At 34.6% G+C, this 21,992-nt stretch overlaps 1 protein-coding gene across 4 annotated transcripts in view; it reads left to right on the top strand.

Annotated features, from left to right (window-relative positions):
* Positions 1 to 21,992, top strand: part of LOC145265375 (putative receptor-type tyrosine-protein phosphatase mosPTP-1) — a 475,862-nt gene that overhangs the window by 354,112 nt on the left and 99,758 nt on the right. For all 4 annotated transcript variants that reach the window (XM_080121163.1, XM_080121162.1, XM_080121161.1 and 1 more), the window contains exons 9-11: positions 13,018 to 13,113; positions 17,158 to 17,333; positions 18,621 to 18,747. In XM_080121163.1, coding sequence (XP_079977289.1) covers positions 13,018 to 13,113; positions 17,158 to 17,333; positions 18,621 to 18,747 — 399 coding nt within the window. The remainder of the gene's footprint in view (positions 1 to 13,017; positions 13,114 to 17,157; positions 17,334 to 18,620; positions 18,748 to 21,992) is intronic.

Genomic DNA, 21,992 nt, shown 5'->3' with positions numbered 1-21,992 from the left:
TCAATACCGTCTTTTTTCGTGCGTATACTCTTCAGAAAAATTAGAAATTCTTTGTTTTGATATAAAAAAAAAATGCATGACGACATAATGCTTTAAAAAGAAAAAAGTTCATAGAAGACTCATGTAAAAGTGTAAGCCATTTTTAGTTTCAGAACAGTTTCAGATGGTTCGCTGTTACACACAAGTCCTGGTAGGTGACTTGTTTGTAGTAGACAGTTCCACAGAACAAAATATTCTTACCGTGCCGAAACCCGGGAAAGAACATGTGAAATTGCTCCAGAAAAGGTTTAATATTTATGAAGCAATTCTGGTTCCTGATTGGTTTGTAGCAGAATGTGAATTGATTTGATTCGTCAGTTCTTAGCAGCATCGTTTATAAATAGAATCGTCCGACTGTGTGGGATCATACCCCATTATAGGATCAAAATATTGCAACATCCTCCCTATTTTTTATAATGGGGAAGTCCCTTGTGTTTGTTCTGCTCAAAAATAAATATATATTTTTATATTTACTTAGACATAACAAAAATTAGAAATCATTTGGATCTTAGAATTTTAGCATTTAAAAAGACGCCATTTTTAATTGCGTTCAAATGTCAAAAAGGAAAATTACAAAGATTTTTTTTTTTTTTTTCTTTTCTTTCTAAGCAAAAGTATGAGTAGGTTAAAGTGTTAATACAAAATAAAATGGATACAGTTTAACGTCTTGTCCAGGACTATTTTTCTTTTCTTTTTTTTTTCTTTTTTTTTTTTTTATATATATAGAAATCTATATACTGAGCATTATCCCTAGGGTTTTCCGCTGATATTCATGCAAAAAAGTAATAGCCTTCTCATAAGTGGAACTTCGCTGGTCTGTATTTTTAATATATAGAAATCTATATACATACAGGGCAGTGAAAAAAAAAAAATTATTCAGTCGAATTCACCAACAAGTTTTGAGAAAAACGTTGTAGCTTTATCTCGTTTTCTACGAAATGGCATTTTATATCCATATGCCTAGATCTCTCGTTTTCTACGAAATGGCATTTTATATCCATATGCCTAGATCTTTGGTTGATCATCCGTGCTCTGTGCTAAGACTATACTGGCTTGATTATCACAATTAATTACCACGGGGCTTGTAATCAATTCTGGCTCAAAAATAGTCTTCAGGATATTTTTAAGGTAGAGTGCTTCCTGGGTCGTGTGTGTGATCGCGATAAATTCTGCTTCACAAGTAGAGAGAGATACAATCTGTTGCTTTTTAGATTTCCATGAAATAATGGGCCCATTTTCTGAGAGTCTGAAACAATATCCAGATACACTCTTGCGATCCTCTTCGTTTGCCCAGTCTGAATTCGAAAAACCTTCTAATTTTAGGGGATTTCTTGATTTTCTAAATACTAACTTCTGCTCCTTAGTTCCTTTTAGATAACGTAGGACTTGTTTAGCTCTGTTTAAGTCCTTCATTGTCGGTCATGATAATCTCTGTGACAGTTTCGTTACTGTATCGCATATGTCGGGCCTGGTTGCAGTCATCAAATATATAAGACTATCCATAATTTCGCGATATTGTGCGTCATTCATTATTTCAGACTGTGTGTATACTTATTATTAATATCATTTTCAACCGGTGTAGAGCGTTTCTTGCACTCTCCCATTCCAAATTTTAATAGTATTTTGTCGATGTACCTCAATTGAGTCATCGTAACAAGTCCTTTGCTTTGAGTAAATTCTATCCCCAGAAACCAGGATATTTTGCGCAGATCGGTCATTTTGAATCTTTTACTTAATTTGTTCTTAACATCAGTTAACATTATGTCACAATTTGATGCGATTAAAATATCCTCGACCCACAAAACCAAAATCAGTAGTTTATCGTCTTTGTGTTGGGTATATAAACAGGGGTCTACAGCGCATTGTCTAAATTGTTGTTTAATAATATAATCATGGAACACTGTGTTCCAACACTGAGCACTCTGCTTTAGACCATATAATGAACTTGTTAAGTCGCCACACGCTATTTTTATTTTTCATTATAAATCCCTCTGGAGGGGTAATATAAATTTCACAGTCTATTGGGGCATTCAAATAAGCATTTTTACGTCCATTTGATGGATGTTTAGGTCATATTGTGATGCGACTTGCAGTAAAACTCTGTCGTTAGGTTTGTGGTCGGCGAAAACGTAGAAAAGTATTCTTTACCGTAAATCTGAGAGCACCCCTTAGCAACAAATCTTGCTTTGTACTGTTCTACGCCTGATGCTGTACTCTTTTTTGTAAAGACCCATCTGGATGAAATAACATGTTTCTCTTGGGAGAGGCACTACCGTAGAGGTATCATTTTTGGTTAAGGCATCTATTTCTTTTTTCATGGCAATTTTCCATTCTTCACAATGTTCTGAATTAATTGCTACGTTGAAGCTTTTTGGCGCATTTTCCACTGAATAGCAATAGTCGATTTGATAATCTTTTATATTGTCGACCACATAAAAATCGGGTCGTCTTCTATTTCTTTTTGGGATATCTCTCGACTTTATCATCATCATCGACACTCGTCTCCGTCATTTCTATTCTTTTCGTTTGTTCTAATTATTTGAGGTAATATAATTCCATCCTCTTCATATGACGGGCTTTCGTCTTTACAATTAAACGTCTGTGAATTTTACACACCGGATTCTTTTTATTTTATTTTTTTCGGGAAAAAATATTAAATTGGCTGGACTGTTTTTATCGTATCCAAGAAATATACCTCTGTCAGCTTTAATATTCAATTTACTCTTTTTCTCTATATATGCGAAGCAAGTTGAACTAAATATATGCATTCTGCTTAAATTTGTTTTTTTTTTTGTTTTTTTACCGCAGAAAGATTCATATGGAGTTTTAGATAGTGTTTTGTTAAAACACCTGTTGCGTATATAGGCTGCCGCCATAAGTGCATACGTCCAGAGGTTTTTAGGGAGTTTTGATTCAATGAGTAGGCATCTTGCCATTTCAAAAAGTGTCCGCCACGCACGTTCACCAGTCCCGTTTTGGTGTGGCAATTTAGGAGCTGATGTTTCATGCCTGATACGATGGTTAATTAATAAAAGTTCAAAGTCTTTATAGGTGAATTCCGTACCGTTGTCAGAGCGAATACACTTGATTTCACCGTAGGGGGGGGGCATGTCGGCTAGATATTTCTTACTTGCTAGCAGGGTATCAGATTTATTCTTTAAAAAGTAAACCATTATTAAACCTGAATGGTCATCTACAAAATTCAACACCTATCAATAATGTTCTCTGGCCATCGGTTCTACGGGACCGTTTAAGTCCCAATGCACCATTGATAGGATTTGTTTTGGCCTTTTTGTCTGGTATCTTGTTTTGATAGTTTGTCATTTTCCCTTGCGTACAGACGTTTTTGATGTTTGTATTCGCATTCCATCAACTACAGTCGGCAACTTTTTTTGATATCAGGAATATTGCAGTGTCCAAGAATTTTATGCCATGTCTGTAGATCATGGCAGGCGGTTTTTGATGGGACTACGCTATTCAAATAATACAGTCTTCCATCTGGGCACACCAGCCCCGATTTATTGGGGCCAAACTTTATATCTGCACCTTGTCCCATGGCAGCCTGCACAGAAAATATATTTTGTTTAAATTTTGGGACCAGAAGGTCGCTCTCCTGAATACCCAAACACAGTTCACCCTTATTGTTCTTTAGCGAGATTTTCGCATTGCCTCTTTTCAAAACGATATCATTGACTCGACTCCTGTCAGCCAGTTCTACAAAATGATTTTGTTGCTTAAAGTTGGGATCAAAATTGATAAAATCAGATTCCTTTGTAATCACATGTGCCCTGGCCCCACAATCGACAAGAAAATGATTATTGCTTGTTGACGCATCAAATGTGCACAAAAATAAAAATGTATGTTCGCTAACAGAGCTCTCTACATTTTTAATGTAGTCGCCATTTTGAGTCCTGTATCTACATTGGAAACTCTTGTGATTAGGTCATCCACAATTATAACATAATTTTTGTACTTTTCTTAGGAAAAAACCTGCTTTTGGCAAAGTTGTGTTTTTTATTCCTGGCATGGGTATTTCTTTCTGGGTTATCACGGTGGTAAATGGCTTGAAATCACTCGGTAATCCCTTACGGACCATGGAAATTAACAGACTGTCACTTATAACTTCACCAGACATTTTTAAAGAATTTGCAGTTGTCTCGGCTCTTATAATATAATCAGTAACAGTTTCGGCTTCCATTCGTTTTAGAGAGGTCAGTTCAGTGTATAAAGAAATAATTTTGGGTTTTCCCTTCGTAAATAATGCTCTCTCAATATGTTTAATTCTTTGCAGCCGTCGTCCAGGGCTTCTCTCATTACCAGTGATAGACTTCAGTCATCTAAACACTGTATTAATTCCGCAAAGACATTTGCGTTCTTTTCAATGAAGTCGGGGTCGTTTCTGTTTTCAGGTTGTGTTTCTAGCACTTTGTGTAGCTTTTGGATTCGTAGATATCCCAGAAATTTAACTTGCCACAATTCGAACTTTGATTCGGATCCATCGAAATAAAGACGCACACTGGGCGCATAACCTGTAAAAGTGTAAGCCATTTTGAGTTTCAGATGGTTCTCTGTTACACACAAGTTCTGGTAGGTGACTTGTTTGTAGTAGACAGTTCCACAGAACAAAATATTCTTACCGTGCCGAAACCCGGGAAAGAACATGTGAAATTGCTCCAGAAAAGGTTTAATATTTATGAAGCAATTCTGGTTCCTGATTGGTTTGTAGCAGAATGTGAATTGATTTGATTCGTCAGTTCTTAGCAGCATCGTTTATAAATAGAATCGTCCGACTGTGTGGGATCATACCCCATTATAGGATCAAAATATTGCAACAACTCAACATTGTGTTTTTGTTCTAGCAGCCATCTTTGTTCATATTTAACAAAATAAATATGGTTGCCAGAACAAACACACAATGTTGAGTCTTTCTTGCATGATACATGACTTTCGCATTTTTAACTTTAATTCAAGCCATTTTGTAAAAATAATTTTATAAAATCAACATTAGGTTCTCTACAGTGCAATGTAGACTACAATGTATTATGAACTAAATCAATGTGAAGAGGCATGTGAAGCTTCATCCTGGTGCACCACAATGGATCCCTGACTAAAACAAATAATCAATTTGATTGAAAAATGAGTGATTTTACTGATTTTGATCATAATAAAAGTATTGGAAGCAAAGAAAACACAAACTTAGCTCAAATTTGAATTTCTCATTTCATAAGTCAGTCAATAACCTGATTTGAGATTGAGCTAAGTTTTTTTTTTTTCTTTTAACCCTTATATATGCTCTGCTTTGCATTGAGCTCTTTCACTTGAGATTTTCTACAGAAATTATTTAACCCTCTAAGTATTTTATATACATGGTGTCCCAATAAAATGTATACACTGTTTGAATTATCTCAACTTGCTACAAAAATATGCTATGCCACGTTCCCAAGAGATGTTTAGGAATAAAGAATGGCACTTCCAGCAGAATGGAGCACTTTCCAACTATCATCATGACGTAAGACCATAGCCTGATAGTCACTTACGAAACAGATAGTTAGGACAAAGAGGAAGTATTGAGTACTGTCCATGCTTACTGGATTTGAGCACCTCTGTATTTTTCTCTTTTTGGGGGGCATGTTAAATACAGGGTGCACACACCAAAATGAGCTACAATGAATGAGTTGAAAGCCACCATTGAAAGAAGATGAGTCAACATACCAATTGAACAGATTAGGAACGTTTTCAATTCAATCAGTGAGTGTTGTTAGCTGTTTATGGACCACAGTGGTCAACAATTTGAACACTTTCGATAATTAACTGGTTTCTATACTTGGTGATAGTATTTTGATGTATGAAACTTTTCTTTCTTACAATAAATGTTGGTTTTATGGTCATTTAAAGAGTGTATGCATTTTATTGGGACACCCCTGTGTGTGTATATATATATATATATATATATATATATATATACTTGTTTATTGTTATATAAACATGCTCACATCCCGCTGCTACAAATAGCCACTTGTTTCAATCAAACAACAGATATCATCAGGCAGCGACTTGACTATTCAAAAGTTCAATGAATAACCTTATAATAGATTATTCATTGAACTTTTGAACAGTCAAGTCGCTACCTGATGATATCTGTTGTTTGATTGAAACAAGTGGCTATTTGTAGCAGCGGGATGTGAGCATGTTTATATAACAATAAACAAGTATTATCAGCTCTTTTTATTGAGCACTATCTAACAACCTTGTTGAATTCATTAGTCCATTACTTTTGAATATAAAAAAACCCGAGTATATATATATATATATATATATATATATATATATATATATATAATCTTAAATGCTTTGAGGTACAAAATTTATAAATACATTTTAACATGATAGGTAGAAAACTCTCTAGAGGTTTTTCAATTCTCATTTCATAAGGAGAAAATCGATATCATAATTCAAAATAATATTGATGAAAATAAAGAGCACCGAGGGGAATTTGAAGTGCCAAGACCGATTAAAATAATTAAACAGTCAAGTCAAAAATGATTAAAATGGCACTGTGTAAGAGAAATAGAAGAAAAAGTTTCAGGTTTCAAATCCCCTAAAATATTTGAGCTTTTAAAAGGTCCCATTTATTTGAAACTAGCAGAGCTACCCGGCATTTCCCAGGCCATATATATAAAAAAAAAGTTGCATTTGACTATATTTGCTACTTTTAGGATATGAAGAACTTTTTAAAATAGTATTGTAAAACATTAATGTTGCTTCTCCTGGACAATGCAGACTTTTAACATGCGAGCTCTATCAAAGATATTAAGCATGCTTGCCAGATATATTATACACTTATGACCTCACTATATTATACACTTATGACATCTAAGACATTATACACTTATGACATCCAATAATCCTGCATAGATTTTCTTGTATAAAATTGTATAACAAAATAGTGACATTTTTTTTTTCTGGACCTCATGCCCTTAAACAAACCTGCTCTACCCAGGATATTGAGCACTCTGGATTGACTAACATATACTCTTTAACATATATGATAATGTACTGTTCTTATTTTGGCTCCTAGGTAACACCAACGACTTTGTCTAGTATGAAAAAAAACCTGAACTTCCAACAAAAACAGGCCCAATTAACCCTCACTGAATGAATATAAACATTTTATTGTAAATACCTTTTTTTTTTTTTTTTTAAAATATATATATTCCATTTTCACCCCACACGAGGCACAGTGCCACTTGATGTAGGGGGCTACTATTGGGGACATATGTTGCAGGAATACTATGTAGATGAGCAGCAAGATGTCTGTTCACATTACACTTGAACTTCTGCATGTCAGTACAGTTGGGAAAGCCGAATCCTGAGAGGGAGTTCCAAAGTCTAGCAGTTTTGGGGAAGAAACTATTGGAGTAGAAGGCTTTCTCACATATAGGGATCACGACTGTGTAGGGGTGGGATTTTGCTGCTTGTCGAGTTTGTCGGGAGTATTTACGTCGAGGGGGTACAAGTACTTATAGTTTGTCAGAGCATTCACCATTAAATTACTTGTAGAACAGGCAAAGGGATGCAAAATTTCGTCGATGGGACAGTGGCTGAAGCTTAAATGACAGTTCAGGACCTATCAGGTTGGCGACTTTCTTTTGAACCTTGTCCAGGAGTGAGAGACTAGTGGCAGATGCACCAGCCCAAATGTGACAACAATACAATACATGGGTGAATGTATGGTTTCAGTGGTTATGATTTAAAAAAAAAAATATATATATATATATATATATATATATATATATTTGTGATTTACCCAAGTAATATTCATGCATTTAACAATAATCAGATATTTTAATCAATTGCATATAAAAAAAAAAAAATTTAATAAAAATGCCTCTAGTTATTTGTTTTTAGTTTTAATTTTTGCAAACTGCCCTCATGTGGGGTGAAGTAAATAATACAAAGTACGAAACAAAAAATCTAAATTCTGAATTAAATGAAAAAGAAAATATTTTAATATCTATACAACATGTTTCTCGTTTCCAACAATTGCCAGTGTAGATGATGTAGCTGCCATTCGAACAATTCAAATCCCAGCTTATTTACCACTTGGCCATCTTGACAGCCACATTTTAAATGTGAGAGAAATAAACCCTATATTTTTAATTTAAAACATTTTGAGAAACAGTGTTCAATCAGTTTCAGGGAGAGAATTCTTAATACATGTTTGTATGTATATATATATATATATATATATAGTCTTTGAAGTTTTTAACATTTGAATCTATACAAAAAATTACTTTTTATCATTCCTTAAAAAACCATCTAGTCAGTAAGTCATTTAATCACCTGCAATCACTGCATCAACTCTCTCGAATTTACTATAATACCCATTTTTTTATTTTTTTAAGGGATCATCAGTTGTTTACCATGAAACACTGTTTCGGGGATTTAAAAACAAAACAGTATATTACATCATGGCTCCCCAGCAGTGTTGATCAAACACCACCACCCTTAATCTTAGGAAGAAGACATGTTACAAAAATTTGATCCAATTTCCTATTCTTAATTGCAATTACTAACCTTTTCATAGTATAAAAATGAATTTCTTACCTGTGCGATTCATCAATTTCCACATTTAAAATGGATACATTTTTTAATTTATCAGTCTTGTATTTATAAGATTTGGATTAATCCATTTAACTACTTATCACCCCCACTATAATTAGTAGTTTGTATATTTACATTCTTATTTATTTAAAATTAGATATATAAAGGTTAAAAATATTTTATTTTTACATATATACATTTTTTTTTTTTTTTAATATATAAATTTATTATATGTAACTATATATACATTTCATACATTGCTAATATAGTTTTGGATTTCCTTTATTAATATAGTCTGGTTTATCTTAAACGATTCAAAAGCATCAGGATAACGAACAAATGCTTTATTTAACTGTTTAAATATTTTATTTTTATCTCCACCTTGTTTTATCATCCTTATTACTAAGCTAGAAACTGGTGGTATAAAATCTGTTAATTTTAGAGTAACGCGAACTATTCTCAAAAACTCTGACATAATGGTTCCATAAAACACAAAAACAGGGCAGGTGCTATCCTTATGGGGCATACGTACTATTTTAAAGGGGAATGCGTTTCTTTTATCAAATATTTTATAAAGAAAAATACCATCCTCAATTTTTATATCTAAATCCAGAAATGTAGCCTGTTATATATATAGTGAATGTAGCCTGTTATATATATATATATATAGTGAATGTAGCCTGTTATATATATATAGTGAATGAATGACAAAAACTATATTCCAAAATTCATGATGTTGACCATCTTATAATTTATTCCTTTAATTCAGTTGACATTTAAAATTCTTGACAATATGTTTCGCCGCACAAAATCCATCACTTAATTATTATATCAATCAGTGAATCTATTATTCCGTTAACTCATCAGAGTAAATAGCAACAATAAATCCGTCAAAAGGAAATAAAGTGTGATTTGACATGATTAAAATCCGAAAATTGGAAGTGAAGCTGCAAATACCTTTAGTAGGTTTCCATTACGCCATTTTTAATTTCCTTAGTGTGTGTGTGTATATATATATATTACCCCATTTTGAATTTCCCTAGTATATATATATATATATATATATATATACACACACACACACACTAAGGAAATTCAAAATGGTGTAATGGAATACACACACACACACATATATTAGCAGGCTGCCCAACATTGCCCAATCATAAAATCTAAAATACGCTCAAATATAATGTTTTAATTGATGCAGATTTCATATCTATTATTATAGTCAGTTTTCTATTTATTATATTGTACCTAATATATAATAGTGAGTTTAAAAGTAAAGAAAAATAGAAATATGATTTGGATGCAATAATTTAGCATCGAAACCAAAACATACAGCTCTTCTGTGCTAAGTTCGTGCACATATGGAAATTTAAAAAATAACATAAAAAGGATAAATGTCGATTTGTAACACGTTTAGTCTACTTCTAGGGATATTATGTATTGCTTATAATGCACCGTTCTAATCTATTGTCTTATAGTTTTATCTTTGACTGTTAATAGACAGAGAGAGACACAGAAGAGTGAGTTATAGACAGTGTATAAAATAAAGTGAAAGTGAGTAAATAGCAATAGTGGTTGTGACCCAATGGGAACAGGTACATCTGAGCAATCATGTAAAAGTTATGAGAAGCCACCACACAAACCGGATATGTCAATTTTTAAAATTCTATTTGCATTCTGTATCGTGACGTGAGTAACTATAATATCTACGTGGAATAGTCTTCCAAAGACACAGATATTTTTGTTGTGTTGAATGGTTCTTTCGATTGGTACTGACTCTGCCCAACCCTTTTTCTGTTTTTTAATTTAGTTATGTCAGTAATCTAAGTAATTGTGAGTGTTGCAATGTCATTTCCATTGGAAAATCGACGGCGACGACAAGTATGTTTCTCTTTCGGTTCTTTTTTTTTTTTTTTTACCAAGAATTGCATGACAATTATGTTGCCAAATTCTTTTGCAGTTGACCCACTTTGCTAGAATTTACAAACTCTCTCTTTCTCATTCACACACACACACACACACACACACACACACACACACACACACACACACACACACACACACACACACACACACACACACACACACACACGTTCCTTTGCATCCCCACCCACATTTCTTAACATTTTCCTCGTTTTTAACCCCATTTCTTCTCTCATATGTCTCTCTTTCTCTCGATTTTACTTTTCACCCTCATCTTTTCCTTTTTTTCTTCCATACCCAATCCCTTACCCATTTCTCATTTCCATGCTCTTTTTTCCCCACTACATTCTCCCTAGTTTTCTGACCTCTCCATTACTCCTTATTTTTTTTATTTTTTTTTTTTGTATTATTCCCTCGGCTATTCCCACATATTTTCCTTCCCTCATCATTCCACCTATTTTTTCACTCCTCTATTTCAAATCTTCTCTATTTTTCTTTCCTCGCCCTCCTGACATTTTTCTGCTCACCATTTGATATTTTTCTTTCTTTTCCCATTCCTCCATTTTCTTTCTAGTTCCCGAACTCAGTGTTTCTCCAACTTCAGTTTTCTCTCCCTTCCCAGGCCTCACTTCCTATTTTTTCTATTCTCTCTCTTATTTCTTTCTCTTAAACTGTTATCGCTTCCTCTTCCTCCTTCACTCTCTATCTCCACCTTCCTGTTCTCTAACCCTCCATCTTCTGACCTTCACTTTTCTCTTCCCACACCCTTCTCTCTATCTTCCTCTCTCTCTTTGCACACCCTTCTCTCTCTCTCTCTTCGCACACCCTTCTCTCTCTCTCTTCGCATACCCTTCTCTCTCTCTCTTCGCACACCCTTCTCTCTCTCTCTTCGCACACCCTTCTCTCTCTCTTTTCGCACACCCTTCTCTCTCTCTCTTCGCACACCCTTCTCTCTCTCTTCGCACACCCTTCTCTCTCTCTCTTCGCACACCCTTCTCTCTCTCTCTTCGCACACCCTTCTCTCTCTCTCTTCGCACACCCTTCTCTCTCTCTCTTCGCACACCCTTCTCTCTCTCTCTTCGCACACCCTTCTCTCTCTCTCTCTCTCTTCGCACACCCTTCTCTCTCTCTCTCTCTTCGCACACCCTTCTCTCTCTCTCTCTCTTCGCACACCCTTCTCTCTCTCTCTCTCTTCGCACACCCTTCTCTCTCTCTCTCTCTTCGCACACCCTTCTCTCTCTCTCTCTTCGCACACCCTTCTCTCTCTCTCTCTTTCTTCGCACACCCTTCTTTCTCTCTCTCTCTCTTCGCACACCCTTCTTTCTCTCTCTCTCTCTCTTCGCACACCCTTCTTTCTCTCTCTCTCTCTTCGCACACCCTTCTTTCTCTCTCTCTCTCTTCGCACACCCTTCTTTCTCTCTCTCTCTCTTCGCACACCCTTCTTTCTCTCTCTCTCTCTTCGCACACCCTTCTTTCTCTCTCTCTCTCTTCGCACACCCTTCTTTCTCTCTCTCTCTCTTCGCACACCCTTCTTTCTCTCTCTCTCTCTTCGCACACCCTTCTTTCTCTCTCTCTCTCTTCGCACACCCTTCTTTCTCTCTCTCTCTCTTCGCACACCCTTCTTTCTCTCTCTCTCTCTTCGCACACCCTTCTTTCTCTCTCTCTCTCTTCGCACACCCTTCTTTCTCTCTCTCTCTCTTCGCACACCCTTCTTTCTCTCTCTCTCTCTTCGCACACCCTTCTTTCTCTCTCTCTCTCTTCGCACACCCTTCTTTCTCTCTCTCTCTCTTCGCACACCCTTCTTTCTCTCTCTCTCTCTCTTCGCACACCCTTCTTTCTCTCTCTCTCTCTCTCTCTCTTCGCACACCCTTCTTTCTCTCTCTCTCTCTCTCTCTTCCTATACCCTTCTTTTTCTCTCTCTCTCTCTCTCTCTCTCTTCCTACACCCTTCTTTCTCTCTCTCTCTCTCTCTCTCTTCCTACACCCTTCTTTCTCTCTCTCTCTCTCTCTCTCTCTCTTCCTACACCCTTCTTTCTCTCTCTCTCTCTCTCTCTCTCTCTTCCTACACCCTTCTTTCTCTCTCTCTCTCTTCCTACACCCTTCTTTCTCTCTCTCTCTCTTCCTACACCCTTCTTTCTCTCTCTCTCTCTTCCTACACCCTTCTTTCTCTCTCTCTCTCTTCCTACACCCTTCTTTCTCTCTCTCTCTCTTCCTACACCCTTCTTTCTCTCTCTCTCTCTTCCTACACCCTTCTTTCTCTCTCTCTCTCTTCCTACACCCTTCTTTCTCTCTCTCTCTCTTCCTACACCCTTCTTTCTCTCTCTCTCTTCCTACACCCTTCTTTCTCTCTCTCTCTCTCTTCCTACACCCTTCTTTCTCTATTTCACTATTTAATATTAAATAATTTGTTTACTGATTTATCCATTGTTTTCTTTCTTTTTTTCAGAGCCATATACCCAATACAATATCCAGGTGGCAGCTATAACGGGTGGAGGACGTGGGAACTTCAGTGATGTCTATCCTGCCTTAACTGACGTATCTGGTTAATATTTTTCATCTTCCTTGATTTTCTACCAATAATTTACACAAAACATAAAAAACAATATTTTGAATTAATCTTTTTAACAAAACTTTTGTTTTTCATCTGATTTCTCATTAATCCTATTCTTCATCTTTTCCTGAAACATGCATGTACTCATCAGCATCATCATCATATTTAGTTTAACGTGTGTCTTACATGCTGGCATGTGGTGGGCAGCTTTAAGAAATTGACTTCCAAACATTGTGACCAAGGAGAATCTGGAATGTTTCCAACTATATTTCAGATTTGTGTCGGTGTTGTTACCCCCCCTTTGAATTTTGAGAGTGTTTATGTAAATGTATTCATAAAGCGCTCAACCTGTCGATTTGATTAACATTTGTCAGTTTTTGATAAAGTGCAGTGATGTACCTGCTATTTGATTATCTCCATCCTTTCTTCTTTCCCTGCATTCTCTGGCTCACCAATCTACTGTTGTTAGTCTCAGTCTTTTCTACAAACAGAAATGACCAGAATGATATAACTATGCAGTGTGAATTTTAAAGGCAGGCTGGAATCTTATGAGCTCAGAGAAAGTGTAAATTTGAACAGTATAGGAAGATGTGTGCACAACCAGAGACTCTGTTGGTTTGGTCATATTGAAAGAATAGATTAGAATTCTTAGGTTAGTATATATAGAGCAGTAGAAGGTTCAATTCATAGGGGAAATTCAAGAAAAAGATAGGAAGTGATGAGGATGGATTTGAGAAAGAGGGATGAATAAAGACCTGGGCAGAAATAGATTAGCTTGGAAGTAAATTTCTAAAAGCTGTCCAACATATGCTAGCATGTAAAACTAAATATGATGATGATGAATGGTGCAAAATTAATCTTAATGAATGCAATAATGATTAGATCAAACCAGCATAAACATTGGGTCAAATCCAAATACTCTTCAATAAACCATGCAAAAATGCAACTTTGACTTTTCATATAAGTTTCATTTCAACAGCTAATGCATTGAATCTTCTTAATATGATTCATAACTAGGGCTATGACAAGAGAATATTTTCATTATTTTGACTCTCTAGTATATATCAGTTAATATCTTATGTTTTTATACAGAGTGATATGGTTCTCGATTTATTAACTGTGTCGGGTATATACTCGAGAGTAACAAACAATAATAAGAGTATTCTATTGTCATAGCCCTATTCATAACCCATTAAAGATCAAGATAATCGGCCTATTTCTTGAGACATTTCACTGTTGCATGACTTCCCCTGTTTTCTAGATGGTGATTGATGATTTGGCGTCCCCGATGAAATACCTTTCAACAGACATTATGTATTACTAGCGGGGGGAGGGGGTACCCTGCATTGTACGGGTTTTTAGAGGCATGTAAGTTAAGTAATAACCCCGTTTAAATATTATAAAAACAAACAATGCTAAAACTATTTTTTAAAAATCGTGAAAAGACAAAAACAATTATAAAAATGAACGTGATGCATACGAACGGTCCGGCAGTGCCCGGGTGTTTAAAAAATCCCAAAAAAAGTTCGAGGGGAGGAGGGGCTCGAACTCTATTCATTGAGGCGGAAGCACAAAAAAAAAAAAAAAAAAAAACGCGAGGAATTAACTAAAAAGTGAATTAGGTCAAATATCAATTCTGCAGTGAAGTTTGTTTTGGTTTACTTTGAGTAGTCACGCATCACACTCGAATTCTAAATGAATTTTTTTTGTTTTCTCAAATTCTAAATGAATTTATTTGTTTTAATTTTAATTTAAGTGTAATGCAAGTGAAATCACGATCTTGTTACGTTGTAATAATAAATATTAAAGAATGAATTCTTTGTATATAAGTAAATGTTGAGTTGAAATCACTAATAAATAAAAGTCATAGTTAGATTTCACGGTTAGAGTCGGTAAAACCGGAAATAAGAAGCGGTTTGTCCCGCAGATTGCATCTTACACTAACTAAAAAAAAGCAAAAAGAAAATAATAATAATAATCGTGTTTTCTTTTTCTTTTTTTCTTTTTATTTTATTATGGGAAAAACAGAAACCATAAATCAGGGAAAAAAGATTTAAAAAAAAAAAAAAACGAAAACACGGCATAAATAACCTTGTACTATTCCAAACTGGTGCTTCCTCTTACTGTTCCTCGTGAACGCGTCCACTGCGATGTAAATAGGGAGCGGGGAAAGGAGGAATCTAATAGAGAGAAAAGATGTTGCAACTTCCATTGAATCTGACCGATTTTGGCAGTGGACTCTCACCGGAAAAAATATAGGAATGTACCATTGTCGAGGAACTGTAGAGTTAATAGGCCTATAGCACACCTCAGATAATGTGCTACAGTTTGTACGCATTACATTTGCATGTAACGTCATGATTTTTAATCCTATTAAGGTCAAAATCAGAGTGGAAAAATGAGTTCATTTTATTTATATTAAGAAGAAGATAACATGTAATATTATTTTTGTTATTTATTTATTAATATTTGATATGGAAATAAGCTAAACAATGTGAGCAATTCTTTTATTTAAAAAATGTGTAATATTTATTTTTTGTAATTAACTTTTTTTTTTATGTGAAACATTTTTTTAAGTAAACAAGCAATTTTAATAATAATAATAATTTGTCTAAAATGTGATAAATTTCTGTAGTTTCTGTGGGAAAGAGGTTGCAGGGATGAGAAAAGGAAATCCCCCACTAGGCTACAAAATCTATTTTTAATTCTGTCAAGGCAGGATAAGTTACTTCTAGTAACTCCTGCCCAGATGTGGCAACAATACTCCATCATTGGAATACATTAAACCTAAGAAAATCAAGATAGTTAGCCAATACACAACTCTGAAAATGTGACAGTAATACATATTCATTCTGAGGTAGCACGTTCAGGACTACAGAACATAATGCGAAAGGAAATCTTCATTATGTGTCAGTTGTAAAAGAGATCCCACCATCAGCATTCAATCTCCTGGACTTTAAATAGGCAAGCCAGAAGTAAACCCTTTAAGAGTCCAATAGAAGAGAACGTGGACATGGAATAGGTAATCGTAACTGTTGTGCATTAGTAAGAAGTTCAGAATTATTTATTTATTGCGGACTATTATCCTCATCTTTTTTAGCTGTTGTTTCATGATGTTTCGGCCAACTATTCCTCTGGCCTTCTTCAGGTGGAACTGCAGCAAGATAGGAACTTGGCCAAAAACGTGGTGAGACGACAACAACTATGGAAAGCAGTAATTGCTGAGGATACAGTTAGGAGATTCGGACTTCCTATCCCACCTGACGAAGGCCAGAGGAATAGTTGGCTGAAACATCGTGAAACCACAACTAAAAAAAATGAGGATAATAATCTGCAATAAATAAATTAATAAATAATACTCATCTCGATAATGAATTCCAATTAAATAATATGTTCAGAATTATTGTTTGGACTGTTAATCGGAATCAGGAATCTGAAAAATCAGAACTTTTTAGCGTATCGGACTCAGAAAAATTGGCACTTAATTCCAGATTCTCAAAACGATTTTTTTTATTGTTTTTTTTTTCTTTGTCTAAAACTCAACTTTTTATCACTGGTGCTGATGATAAAATGAGAAACATTTGATTTTTGAACCATTAGTAAGATTAAAATCTATAGACCGTAACTAATTTAGGTAAAAATGGCACTAGAAACATTGTCTTGATAAAAATGGCACACATGGATATATAGGAATAAAATGAATATGACATGAGGAAAAAAATGAATATTTGAATTCTTCGGTCTACTATTTTTATCTTGAATGTTATTCACACAATGTTTCGGTCATTGTAACCTCCTACCTTCTTCAGCAGTATCTTGTCGAACTTGGGAATCTGCACAGGACTTCGAATGAAATTAGTTTCTGATGTAATATATTTGAAATGCATTATGGCGGATTTAGTTTTGTAATGACATTTGTTTTAAATAGGATTGTCAAGATTTTTTGTTCCACAAAATTTGATTTGGAATATAGAATTTTATTACGGATTTGCCTATGGTCACTAACCATTTTCTTTTCTTTTCTTTTTTTCTCAGGTCCCAGTGCTCCAAATATATTGAATCTGACGGTCCTGTCTCCAACCAGTATACATGTGCAGTGGGACTTGCCTGAAGTCGTATACAGAGATATCGATGGATACCTTATACAGTTGACAACGATGGATAGAAATTCTTTCCAAATCGCAAAAAGAGTTTCTAAGACAGAAACTGAGGTAAGAATCTTCGATCCAATGTAATAACAGAGATATGCATATCAAAATTAATGTTGAGCTCTACTTTACGAGCACAGATGAACCATGATGCTTGACTTTTGCCATTAGACAGTATGTGTGTGCGTATATATATATATATATATAAAAATAATTATTTTCCACAAGCGAACCAATGTCGCAGCCAACAAACGGGAAGTCCAAGACTAAAATTTCGCCCTCTCACACTTTCTGAATATATATATATATTCCGATGCCAGAAACGATTCTTTTGTATTTGTTGTTTTTTTAACATTAATTTTCTACTGCTGAGCACTAATGATGAAATAACTGTTTATTGATTTTAAACTACTAGTAAAACTAAAATCTATATATTCTGGCATAAATATATATTTTTTACCTTTGCAAAAATATACGCACATATTACATGGGCTTTACGGTACCTCCCACCCTCCAAAATAAATAAAAACAAAAATAAAACAACTTTATGGTTAAACATTACAATGTTTTAAAAGAATCGGAATTGGCAATTTAGAACAAAATCGGTAATTGTATCGGAATCAGGAAAAATATTGGAATTATCACATCACTAATATATAACATAGTAAAAAAAAAAAATAATTAAAATATAAAAACGAATGTCGCTTTTGGACTCTACATGAAACTAAAATATATCTTCTTGGTCTCGTGGCTAGAATCCAAGGGTAGCATCTGTTTTGCCTAAAGATGGTATAATGATATTGTGAGGTTTCTGTTCGCTCCTGGTGTCCATACAATGGAAATGCCACAGAATCCTATAAAAATATTCGAAATAGACTGTAATAACCAGATTATTTAAATAAACACTTTGCCCAGTTTTGGCCAAGATCAAAGTGTAGTATCTGTTCTTCAGATGCTGCACTTCCATTTCTTGTTCTCTTTCGGTGGAGGATCAGTCCTTCATGACTGAGACAATTTTTTTATTTTTGTACCTTTTCTCCACGTTAAAAAACGACCCTGGTGTCTAACTCTGTCCCGTGGGTAGGCATTGTAAATAGGTACAATAATATTGCAGGATCTCCATTCATGCTGAACATCCATAGAATATCCAACAGTAACATATTACATATGAAAGATGCCACTGTGGAATTTCCACGGGTCCCGACAGTTTTTAAATGTTTGAATGAAAATATATTTGTTTAGAAATTTGATTTTTTTTTTTTTTTTTTTTTTTTTTTATTAAATAATATCAGACTAAGGACATACTACAATGGTTTCTTTTTTTTCTTTTTTTTTTCTTTTTTTCTTCAGGCAACTGTTGAAGACTTGTTTACAAATAAAAAGTATTCATTGAAAGTTGCTGGTCACACGAAAAGCATTTTTTCACAAATGACTCGTGTAGGCAACTTTTCAGAAATCATTTACTTTGAACTGCAAGGTGAGTAATTCTTTTTTTTTTTTTCTCCCCCCCCCCCCCAGCCCCCGGCGTTAAGCTTTTCATAAGTATAAAATTGGTCTATAGTTTTTCTATTGATGGATCTGGTATTTAATTCCTGCCTTCGTTCTGAGAATAAGTTTTACAATGATCTCATAATTTTTGTTTTTCTATTTCGGATGGTTTGATGGTTTTTGTTTTCTGCGTGATTTTCGGGAAAAAAAAAATTTTGTTTTAGTCATTAGCACCAGGCTTGCCGAGTTGGAAGATATAAAGTCCGACGACTCTGACTCTGTGATCCTGGTTAGCACTCAGCATGACGGAGAGGCATGCAGCATGTGCTATGGTGTGGGGTGTGCTGGCACAAGGTAGTTTGAGAGCAAAAAAACATGTGACCAGTGATTTGGTTTCTACCGTGCTATTCAATACTAAAGGCTGATTGAAGGCATCTAATACAAAGCTTAACGATTTCAAAAACTTTGTGAAAAAAATATCATTATTCGTAACATGATGTAAAATGATGTGGATGGGATCATTGAATATTCTATTAGCAGGTAAATCAGCTGATTATGTTTTAAACACTATTTATTCGCGGCAGAAGCAGTAAAGTATATACAGAACAAATTCAGTGTCCAGCAAAGCAGCCATCTTGCTTCGGTTCCCTCAGTTGAACTCTCTAGTCTTTTTTAAGGATCTATAAAGGGTTATAACTATAACTTTATTTAGAGTTATTTCCCCTTTTCTTGCTTTAACATAACATTTAAAAAAAAATTGATCATTAGCTAGCTGACCCAACCTGACACTGCCTAGGATTTTCTTTAACTTTGTTTATTTTGCTCTTTTTTTATTTATTTAATTTTTTTAATTATGTATTTATTTTTTTAAAAGTTAAATTGTTTTTATTTTTTAATCTTTTTTTTTTTTTTTTTTTTTTTTACAAAATTACTTTTTTTAAGATTTTGTTGAATCATCTTCGAGTAACAAAAAGCTAGAGAAACGAAGATAATTTTTAGAAATAACTAAGAACGTTATATGTGACTGCTAGAATCATACAGTACCTGTATTCAGACTTTTTTTTTTTTTTTTTTTTTTTTAATTTAGTACCGGATGCTTCCGGGGGGGGGGTCTCATCTGTGTAGTCAAAACAGCAAACTGATCCATTTTAAAAACAACGTTAAATTCTTGAATGCCAGTATTAGCATCATAGAATAAAATTGGATAAAATACGTTAAACATTTATGAAATTTATGAAATGTTTAACACGTAATGTATTGTCCTAAGATCAAGCAATGTTGCCACAGTTGGGCAGGAGCTGCTTAACGAACCCTATCCTGCCTTGACAGAGTTCAAAACAAACTTCGTAATCTAATAGACGATGCTCTTTTCTCTTCTCTGCAGCCTCTTTCCCACAGAAAAGACGTTACGAGCCTGTCTGCTCTATCGCTATTTTCATGGCAAGCGTTCGACTGAGCTCCAATCTATGGTCTCCTCTAGCCAATTATTCACAAAAATACTCGTCTAGCCAAAATTACTATCAATTAATTCCCCCAATCTCTATTGGTGCCATGGAGTCCATGAACAAAGCTTCTTTCCTAGAACTGTCTGTATAACTCTGTTCCGCTGGTCTGTTTTCCAGCTGATTACAATATTGTCATCTTCAAGTCTACTGTAAACAAGTTCTTGTTGAACCGTAAATAATTTAATTATACTAAATTACCACTACAAACGATTATTATGCAACTGACCTAATCACTACAGTACACTCATTGATCCTTATCCTTGAGTAGTAACCCCTTTGTAAAAAAAGAAAGAAAAAACCTACAGTAATTACGTAAGAGGAGTCACTTGTGAATTCCAAATTGCAGATAATTTGAACAATTAAAATGGATTTTTTTTTTCTGTTTTTCAAACATAACTTGATACTTAATTAGAATAAGGATTCTAAATATAAGGTTTGGATTTTAATCTTCATAAAGGGACATAAAAATGATGCAAAAAACGAAATACCAAGGTCTCATTCATATTTTTGTGAATCCAAAGATTTTATTGTTGGCATTGGTTTCCCCTAGTCAGACATCACGTACCTACAGGTGGGATCACATAAAGGTTTCCAACATCGTAAGTGAAAGTTATTTTGTGTGGAACGAACTGGATTCAAACGTGAAACACCTAGGTCATCAGTCCGTGTTGTTAACCACTCGACCACCATCATCACCTTCCGCTAAGGTTTTATATATGGCATGAAAAGAAACTGGAATCTTCGGAAAATCTTCATCATTCCAGTAATTCTATGAGCAATCAGACTTGTGAAAAAGAATTTAAAAAAACTGACAAATATACCCAATGAACCAAGTGCAAGAGAGATTCAAACAATTGTATTTAAAGGGGGCGGTTAAAATCTTAAAAAGATCTGTCGCTTGGAATATATGAAATAGCAAGTGAATGTTTGGCATCCAGTGGGATGCCCCATTCCAAGCTAGAACAAAATAAGAAAACAAAAACATGCAAAGCTGTTCTGTTTGCAGAATTAATTTTTACCATTCCTGAGACGAGTATTCATCTTTTTCTGTAGAAACGAGTAATACACTACATCGTACACAAGGAAAAGTTAAATTTAAAATTAGTATCATCCTGTAATTTAATATTTTTCGATATCTGAAAAAGGTGTTATATTATTCTGATTATTTAATTATTATATTATTCTGATTATTTAAACTAGTATTCTTATTTTATCCTTGCAACGTTTCAGATTAAGTAACCTTCGACCTGTTCAGGTGTATCTTATTGAACTTGATAATATCTGTGTCGAACTTTGGAATCTGTACTGAATTTCAAATGGAACCTGTTATTTAATCCACGGTGTAGGATGTTCTCATTCTCTCAACCATGACTGGTTAAAAGTAACTTTTAAGTGCATTCTGAGTATCGTCCACACTGTGGATTGAACCTTTGACCGTCAGAAGAGGGTTATTTAGAACTGAATTTTACTTATAAGTAGGAGTCACCACTTATCAAGGTCCGGAGGCCACTCGAGGATAAGGGTTATTGAGTTACTACTTTATCCATTACTCCACGGATCGTAGAGATTAAATAATCTGTTCAAAATTCTGTGCAGATTCATAAGTTCAACAGAAAGATTTCGAAAAGATACATCTGAGGAAGGTCGTAGGTTACATTGACCGTAACATTGTGAGAATAACACTTTAAATGATAACAGTAATCCGATTAATACAGATTATCAATACTCA

This window comes from Euprymna scolopes, chromosome 40, assembly GCF_053919585.1.
Source record: "Euprymna scolopes isolate OS-2025 chromosome 40, ASM5391958v1, whole genome shotgun sequence".
Lineage (NCBI taxonomy): Eukaryota > Metazoa > Mollusca > Cephalopoda > Sepiida > Sepiolidae > Euprymna > Euprymna scolopes.
Note: the sequence above shows the minus strand (reverse complement) of the source record. Positions and strands in the feature narration are given on the sequence as shown.